The 9,599-nt window shown below is 34.2% G+C and overlaps 1 protein-coding gene across 1 annotated transcript; it reads left to right on the top strand.

The window, feature by feature from the left end:
* The first annotated feature begins 1,047 nt into the window (after positions 1-1,047).
* On the top strand, positions 1,048-7,596 carry ODAM (odontogenic, ameloblast associated). Its single transcript, XM_024741614.1, is given in 11 exon segments — positions 1,048-1,098; positions 1,190-1,231; positions 1,772-1,819; positions 2,388-2,444; positions 2,446-2,628; positions 3,057-3,104; positions 4,892-4,996; positions 5,818-5,865; positions 6,669-6,740; positions 7,172-7,330; positions 7,567-7,596. Coding segments are annotated over 11 exon segments (843 nt in total).
* The last annotated feature ends 2,003 nt before the right edge of the window (positions 7,597-9,599 follow it).

Below are 9,599 nucleotides of genomic sequence, written 5' to 3'. Positions count from 1 at the left end.
AAGCAGAAGCCAGGAATGATCACAGGGAAACATTTCTGAGGATAATTTAATGACATTACTAAAACTGTGGGAATCCATATACCACCTAGATGATTAGGAAAGGGGTTAATAGCTAAGCCATTGTCTGAATCACTGGTCCCTTTGAAAACTGATTGGTCCTCCTCTTCTAAAGATGGGGTTTTAAAATTTAAGAGACGCTCCAAGCGGCAGAGCCAAAAGATAAAAAGGACACCGACCTTGAATGAGTCTAGATTTCTCTTCATAGGTAAAAGAGTGAGGTAAGATATCAAATCTTTGCTTTCATAATTTTAAGAGCACAAATCAGTCAACTCTGTAGGATAAACTACCAAAGTCACCCTAAATGCTTGTGTAGGTTAATGATTTGAACTAGGGCAGGAGTTTTCAAATCTGGAGGACAAGAAATAATATATTTCCACGGGATAGACTATAAATCAGTATTACAGCTTAATTCTATAAACTATTTCCTTGAATTAGAAAACTTTTGACTCTGTCACTTAGTTTTAATATATTTTAATGTTATTAGACTTTTAAATAGACACTACCTGGTACTGAACTGCTATCAGACCTTTATTGTGGTATTCTTACCACTACATTAAATAGACAATAAAATTGTTTGCGTAATAAAGACCTAGTTCATTGACCCCAGTCATGGGCCTCCCGTGGTCCAAAGGACCCACTACCTACAATGTAGAACAGCACAGGGAATGAGGCCATCTTGTTCATAAATTCATTCAACTACATCACATGCCACCAAATAAGTTATTTGAGGCAAGCTAAAAGGAAAAGCAAACAATTTTTGTTTTTATAAAAAGCTGCTCTGAGAATAAGAATGAGTTCTGTTACAGATATTTATAAATGTACCTTTTTTATTTTAAATCCTAATATATACGTAAATACTGTAAAATTCAGCCAACTATCCTTCTGATTGAATAATACCAGCTAATTTACTGTTATCATGATTTTTACATAGAAAATCTTTTTTAAACCTAAGCTTCACAACATATTTTCTAGATATTTCATCTGAAAATGAAAACTATAATTCTTCTTGGGATACTGGGAGCCACAATATCAGCCCCAGTAAGTGATGTCATGGTACAATTGAAATCATTGTGTGAAACCCATAACAAGTCTTCTTTTACCATTTCTGTTTTTTGGTTTTTTTGTTTAGCTTATTCCACAGTGTCTTATGTCTGCAAGCAACAGCAATGAGGTTAGTTTAAATACTTAAAACAATGTCCCCCATTTTTTTATTTCTTTGTTTTATAGAAACCCAGTGGGGAAGAGATAAGAAGCTTTCTGTTGATTTATCCTGCAATTCTACCCACTAGCTCTTTATATCCAAATGCATTTCCAATGTTTATGTTTGTTTTGTATACCAAGTTGTTTCTAGAATATTACTTTTCCTCCCTTGTTTGATTGCAAATTCTTTAAAAATAGAGACAGATTCTTGTATACCTTTTTGTTCTAATAACACCTGATATGGTGTAAATAGGTGTTTAAGAGCATAAAATGACTAACTAAACCACTGGAATGGGCTAAAGTTGTGCAATCTCATATACAGCAGGGGAGAGGTAGTTAAATCCTAACCTCTAATCACTGTCATTTATTATAAGCTTAGTAAGAAAACATCTCACCTCTAACAGGAAATTATGATCAGCTAGCTCTGACTTGTGATATATTTGTAGTAAACGTTCTTAATAGTTTTACCATGTGTAGTAATCTTGTTTTCATATTATCTTTCCTCCTCTAGTTACTTCTGAACCTTAATAATGCTCAGCTTCAGCCACTACGGCTTCAGGTACCCCTACCTCAAAAATTATTTCAAGAATACATTTCTACCACTCATTTCTTGTGGTACTTGGTATGAGAACAAAATGTTTTCTGATTCTAAAATCTTAATTTTTAAAGTTATGAATTTGTCCTATATATTCTAACTACCATTTGTTTGAAGACTAAAGTAAAAACTATAATCAGGTGAACATTTATTTATTGAGAACTTGTTATATGCCAGGCACAAAGTCTCATAACTGAGATATTTAAATTAACCATTTTACACAAAGTCATATTCAGCTAGGTGGTTAAAAAAAAAAAGAAGAAGAAGAAGGTTTGAAACCAGTCTGGCAACTGCAAAAACTGTAGCCTTTAACCACCTCATTCTGTCCCATATGTCACATTATGAGCACTGGGGATTTAGCATTGTTCCTGCTGCTTGCATGGCTCACAATGTGCCAGGATCTGCCCTTTTTTATAATGGAGCAATGGAAATATAGAAAATGTTTACATTTTGTCTCCTTCTTGCTCAGGAGTGATTTTAAATTCTTTTTGAAATGAAAGAGAAATGCTTCCTTTCTTTTGTGTCTTCCCAGGATCCATTTAATTCATGGATTCCTCCTTTCCCTGGAATTCTACAACAGCAGCAGCAGGGCTCAAATTCCAGGACTCTCCCGATTCCCTTTATCAACTCTTGACCGGTTTGCTGGACAGGTCCCAAATCAGATACCCTTCCCAGGACAGGTCAGTTTTGCCCAAGAAACCCAGGCAGGACAGCTGAACCCCTCACAGCCTCAAACACCACCGCAGACCAAACAGGGCCCTAATAAAATGTAAGTCGGACCTCTTCCATCTTGTTACCCAGAAGAGAGATAATACACATGGAATGTGAAAAAGAATATGAACCAGCTTTGAAATAAGACAGGAGTTATTGAGCAAGAATTCTTTCTCATAATATATTTCTACCATCACTGGAAGTAATTCCTTATCTTTCTGATTTCTGCCATAAAAAATGTTATTTAAGTCAGCAGTCTAGGACATCAAAAGTGTTAAAACATGTCTTGGAAAGGATAACTAGGGAAATATCATCTTTAAAAAAAGGGCAATTTGTGTTAATGATGGTACACACAATAGATGACTTTTTGTCATCATAGAAGTCTGCTAATACAAATTATACATTTATATGGCTAGGTCTAAAGAAAACAGCTCTGGAATTTTAAATTAAAAAGTCAAGTATAACTTTTTTATAATTCCTTTTTTGGCAGGTTATGCCCTCTGTGTTCTCCTTCAAAATGCCTCGTGAGCTAGCACAGGTAATTGAAAGGAATGCCATCACTCCTATACAGAGATGGCTGTATACCCTCTCCGTTGAATGATTCTTCTATATTTGTAGCTCTTATTCCTACAGCAGGGCTACAAACACGTACAGTGCTATCACGATCTAGATACCACCACTGCTGGGCTGGTAACAGTTTGTTAATATTAGGCTCACTTAAGAGCTCCAAAAGAAAGACCAGCCAAGACTCTTCAGGACCCCTGAGTTTCCAGGACATTACTTTGTTGGGAATTAAAGAGCTCACTAAGCCTTAGGTTGTGTCCTCTCTGCACCTAGAATGCTGGCATTTGGTAACAACTCTGGAGAAATACCATGAGCTGACTTTGCCCAACCCTAAATTTTGGTTCAGAGAAAGATGCATTAATCTGATAAAATACCATATGATACAGAGAGAGTTTTTCTGAGTTATGCTCAAAATATTTTCAGTTTAACTCCAATATTACAGTCAAATGGTGGTGATTTCCATTAAATAACAGAATCTTTAAAAAAAATGAATGCAAACTAGTAGAATTGTTAAATTGATATAGAAAACCCTCTTAATGTTTGGGTAGTTAATTTTATAATATCCTGGGCTCAAAGAAATAGGGATATGGATAAATTATATTATTCACCAGCAGAATATTGACCGTTTTGTAAAACATTACACCACTTGGCTTTAGTGTAATCATAATTATGTAATTTTGTCCACCCCTATTATAAAACAAAAGTTACCTCTAGACATTATCTCATTCCATGTCATGCCATTTAGAGAGTTAGATACATGACAAGTGGAATTATTTCATTTTAAGGATCAAGAAACTAAGTCTTTATGAGATTAAGTTCCCAATCCTGATGAAAATAAATAGCTGAGTTAGAATATAATTCTTCACCCTTCCTTTAACCACCTAACCAGTGGCTCTCCAACCTGGCTTTGCATTAGAATCTTTGGTGATGATTTTGAAAATTACAAATGCCTGGACCCTGCCCCACACCTAATGAATAAAAACCCCATGAGTAGATCAAAACTGATTATCTGTTAAAATGTTCAATTAGTGTTTTTGATCGTTAGCCAGTGTGAAGAACAACTGTAAAAAATATACCTCTTTTCAAACCACAGTTATTATTTTTTTAGTTCTTATATCCAATAAGGTCTCATTTAATTATACAAGGAAAGAAAATAGCACACAAAACCCCATGTATGTACAATGATCCTCATTTTCTATAAACACATATGCATATACAGACATAAGTGCAAGCTAATACATGATAATGTGGGTGGTGAAATTGCAGGTGATTTTATTTGTTCCTTGTCTATTTCTGGATTTTTGAAGTATTCTACAATACTTATGGACTGTTTTAATAAAATGGCAATTATTAAAGGAAATACATTCCTGAGAATTCATTCATTATGGTAGAATTTCTAATACCATGTTCTGAAGAATATATAGTTTCAAAAAAATAAATGGAAAATGCTGCACAGGCTGTCTTCTTAGATATTTGCAAAGTAATTTATATATAAAGTCCAAGGTGCCCTGTTAAAAAAGCCTGTTATTAGTTGAATTCACTACTTCCTAATGTGTCTGACCAAGTAACATTGAAACAAAGTCCAGTGTCACTTGCAATACAAGTTTACTCTAAAGTTTGGGAAGGACTGCTTCATGTGTTCTTTTGTTCATAAAATTGCTAAATACAAATCAGCTTTAATACAATATTGATATTAGAGGGTATTTTTTTTTAAGTCTTGCACTAAAGGAAGCTCTTCTATACTTTTCTGTTTACAAATAGATGCTTCTGTACTACCCAGTTTACATGCTCCTACACTGGGACCAGCCTCAACAAACAGTCGCACAGTCACCTCCACAAACCGGACAGCTGCTGTTTGAGGAGCAGGTACTACAAGTGTTTGATTTTAGTTTGACTAGTTCCACCTGAGAATAAAGAAGATAAGGTAAATTTTCAGAGAAGAGAATATCTGATTACACTTAGTGCAAAAACTCAACAGCTTGAACTGGTGGTCATAAAAGGATATAGTGCTTTCTTTTAACATGTCACTAATTTGGAAATATACTCCAAGGCTGAATTTTGAAAGAGTAAAGTCAGTGAATGGACTTCAGCTGAATCAGAGGCCAAAATCTGAATCGTATTGGAAAATGAAGTTTTCTAACTTTTAAAAATCTACCAGCATCGCTTTTCTCATATACATGTGGTTATTATTTTTTTAAATAGCTACCATGATAAAAGGCACTTATGATCACCAGATCTTGAGGTAAAATTAGGTAACATTATTTTGAGTTTTGTGGACCTGCAATAAATTGGTATAATTCTAATATAAACTCAGGTGTCTCATACATAACTAGATTTTAATTAGAATGGAAATTAGTTTGTTTTTTTTAAACTTATCATCACTTAAAACTTGCCTAACCAATTAGAGAAAACTGGAAATTATGCTTTAAATGACTGGTAGTAGTACTTCCAATTAAGTCATATTAACTTAAAGAGAAAGGGAGAGTTTTAACCTAGAAATCATGTGGTGGTAAAAGGATGCTTGGTAATTTAACAATAATTTTTACCACCTAGGACATACAAACTTTCAAAAAAGTCTTTACTATAGTATAAGATATATATATATATATATTTCAGTAATCATTTACCACCACATTATGACAAAAATCATCAGAGCAAACCTAATGCATTTTTCTAAATTCTGACAGATGCCATTCTATACTGAATTTGGATATATTCCACAACAAGCAGAACCTGTAAGTGAATGTATACCTTTCACTAAAAAAAAAAAAAAAAAAAAGAGGAACTAACTTTTGGAACTACTTACTATTGAATCTATCAGTGCCCTTTAGTCAAAAACCACCAGGACCACACCCCTAGTTGGACAAAATTGGATTTATCCACTCATTGTAACAGGGGAGAATACACACCATGGAGAACTGTGGGGTGTCTTAACAGGAAGGTATTGGAATGACTTCTTACAGGGTCTGGCCTTGTGTCAGGTGATTTTGGGAAGAGTTAAAGGAGTGATGGTTCACCTTGGTTTGGGTGTTCTCAAGTAGTGGGGTTGTTCTGTGATTGGGTAACTTTCCAATTCTTACCTAGAAGGCAATGGAGAGAGGCAAAGGCTATGACTGGTAAAGAAACAGGAATTATTCAGATTAGCCAGGACCTAAGGATGCCTGGTATTTCATGCCTTGCACAGGGACCTTGCTTTGGACAAGATTACAAAGTGGTGTTGTTTTGATTGTACTTCATCATGCTCAGAGGCGACCTGTCTGATGTTGGTGTTCTGTAGGATTGTTAATGTACAATAGGAGAACATGGACATCCGGAGTAGAATGTCAGGACAGCTCCTGAAAACGCTGCAGCAGAGCTATTGTGTCAGTCCATTTTCTCAGTGTCAGGAGCTGCTTTTCTCTTTCTCAAATCTAAATTATTTTGTTCGTTTTTAAGAAACTAATTGAAGAAGTTGGGAAGGGTTTAACTGCCTTGGGTGCAAAACAACATATTTTATCGATTAATAATTTAGACTTTTTTAAACTTTGCAATTTTTCAGGTTATGCCGAGAGAACAGCAGCAACCAGCCTTTGATCCCTTCCTAGGCACAGCTCCTGAAATTGCTGTGATGGTAAGTTTCCTTACCACACTTTGCTAGCTACTGTAAATAAGTAACTGACAACCTACAGGTCCCTGCAGTACTGTTCATTTTAATGAAAATGTTATTATTCCACACAATTATTACTTCTTCCCCCTGTAATTGTTTTCCAAGCAAGATTCAATTCACTCAGTTCATCAAATATTTATTGAGCGTTACTACATGCCAGATACTCTCCTTGGGTACACTCATTTAAAGTCAGGTATTAAGACACATCCATGTTTGCTGGCATATATTTATAGTCTTTCTAAAGGATAGATTATAAGCTAGAAAATTAATAAAGGTATTTACTTCTCAAATAAAATCCTTGCTTTGCATCTCAATCCTATTGCTTTATATTCTTCCCAATTTTGACCTTGTCCTTGAACCTGTAACCACTTTTTTTTTGTCACACTTATAGCCAGCAGGAGGAGTGTCACCATGTTTACAAAAAAAAAATGATAAATTTTAAGCACGCCGATGCAGGAATTTTCATTCCTTCAACTTCACAAAAACCCAGCACAACAAATTTTTTTACCTCTGCTATTGACCCAACTATTACCCCAGAACTCATGGAAAAGAAGGTAGAGTAATCAAAGATTCATTTTATGTAAGAAGTTGATGTCTAATAGAAAGTATAAAGTTAGTGCTTAATTTATAGGACTTAGTCTTAGAAATAATGACAGTTAAGATATAGTAGAATATATGGTCTTAACCTTGAATAGGAAGACCAATAATTGCTTACAGATAATCAATTAATCAGAATATAATTTAATTTTGATTTAATAAGAGCTTCTTATGCGTATCCTTTTTTCACTAGGCCAAGACCAATAGCCTAAAGGAACCATAAGATGTTATCCTAATCATTCAGAGTTTGGGGTAGGTATTTGCCAAGAGACATGCCTTAAGTACCATGACATGTTGTAAATTAAAAGAAAAAAAATGTAAGGAGAACTAATGAAAAGGTGTACAACAAAACACAAAATAAAATAAATACAAAGCTAATAACAATTAAGAGATTTTAGCAATTTTTAAAAAATCAAATAAATTTTTGAGGATCATGTCTGCCTATGCCATAAACTTGGCATAAACTCTGAAAGCACAAATAGTAAATATACTAGGTCCATGTAAAGGACATTCAACAGATACTATGTACAAAGTCAGTTCTCCCAAATCAACACTTCACTTTGCAAGCTAAAAGTTGTAATAATGCCAATACATCTGTATTAGTTTGGAATGAAATAAAGTATCAAAGTGATAAAACATTTGTACAATCACATGGGAATTTAAAATTCCATGATTTTTATTTTAAATATAACTTTAATTAATTACCTGTCCTAATGGGCTTGGTTGGCTATGAAGGTAGTGGGTGTTTGATAGAAGGGCAGGTTGGGATGACTCCAAGAAGTAAAAAATACACACTAAAAAGCAAACAAACAAAAAAAAATTAGAAAAAAAAGCAGCTAACAATTTGGCCTGAAATGGAAAAGTAAAAGGCAAAGATTTTTGAAACCTCCTCCCTGCTACCTATGAGTCTCTTCTGATTTCTCCTTCTGTGAAAATGAATACTTAACATTCTTCAGATTTTAAAAAAAAGTCTATAAAATTACAGCCAGAAGTGAATAATGTGAGCAGCTCTTTAGAAGTCTCTTCTGTAATGTAACATTTCATTCAATGCAAGTTTCAAACTTTTTAATCAGAAATACTAAAGGGATTTCAGTTGAGTGTGACCTTCTGCACCAATGCCAGAAAAGTAGTTTATTTCTTTTTAAGCAATTTAGAAAATATCTAGGAAATTTTACAGAAGACAGTCTAATGCTATTAAAATGTTCTTTTATTTTATTTTTCAGAGAAAAGATGTGGCAGTGCCTTGGATATGATTTTAGGCTATTTACTTCCTCAATGTTAACATCAGGTCTTTGAAAAATATAAAATATTTTGGCTCTTCTCCTGAACATTTTATTTATAAATAGTATTATACACTTTAAATGTCACAGAAAAGTAATGCAATCACTTAATAAGCCTTAGCCTTAGCTTTACAAAATTGTATTTCTTTTCAAATATCCTATCATTGCATAATCTGGAAAGTAACAACAATGAGAATAAAGCAAATATCAATTGCTGAATCAATTGTATAATTGCATTAATAAAGGAAGGCTCTGGAAAATGGTGGCATCAATGAGAATAAACACATCCTGTCATTGGATTTACGAGTGTGGTGACTGACACTAATGAACTAAAGTATGTACTTAACTTTGACATATCATCTCATTATTCCTCCCAGGTCCCTTCAGCTAGATTCCTTCTGATGCACTCCCTATTAAAATCAAAATTATTTGGTGACAGATGTCATTAAGTACACACTCCCAATATGACACAGATACATGGAGAGATGGCTGTCATCACCCAAAAGGATAGCTCCTCAAGAAGATGTATACTGGTTTGAAGAAGCAACATCTAGTACAAAATAGGGCATAGATTCTGGATTTCATCAGATGTGGCTTTCAATATGGCTTTCAACCTTCAGCAAGTCACCTAACCTGAGTCTCAGTTTTCTGGTGTAAAACAGAGATAACAATATTTACCTTTTCAAACTTTCTAAAAGGACTACGTGAAATAACACATGTAAGATATCTGGCTCATATGAAGTATGGCTGTCCCTTGAGCAACACAGTTTTGAACTGCGGGGATAGTTATAAGTGGATTTTTTTCAATAAATACCTCCAACCATACTATACGATCTGCAGTTGGTTGAATCCTCGGATGAGGAACCACATATGTGGAGTACCGGCTGTAAATTTATACATGGATTTTTAATTTTTATTTATTTATTTTTTTGATATGTGGGCCTCT

Source organism: Neophocaena asiaeorientalis, unplaced genomic scaffold (genome assembly GCF_003031525.2).
Source record: "Neophocaena asiaeorientalis asiaeorientalis breed wild unplaced genomic scaffold, Neophocaena_asiaeorientalis_V1.1 scaffold445, whole genome shotgun sequence".
In the NCBI taxonomy this organism is placed as follows: Eukaryota; Metazoa; Chordata; class Mammalia; order Artiodactyla; family Phocoenidae; genus Neophocaena; species Neophocaena asiaeorientalis.
The sequence above is the reverse complement of the archived record's forward strand: the minus strand, read 5'-3'. Positions and strand labels throughout refer to the sequence as shown.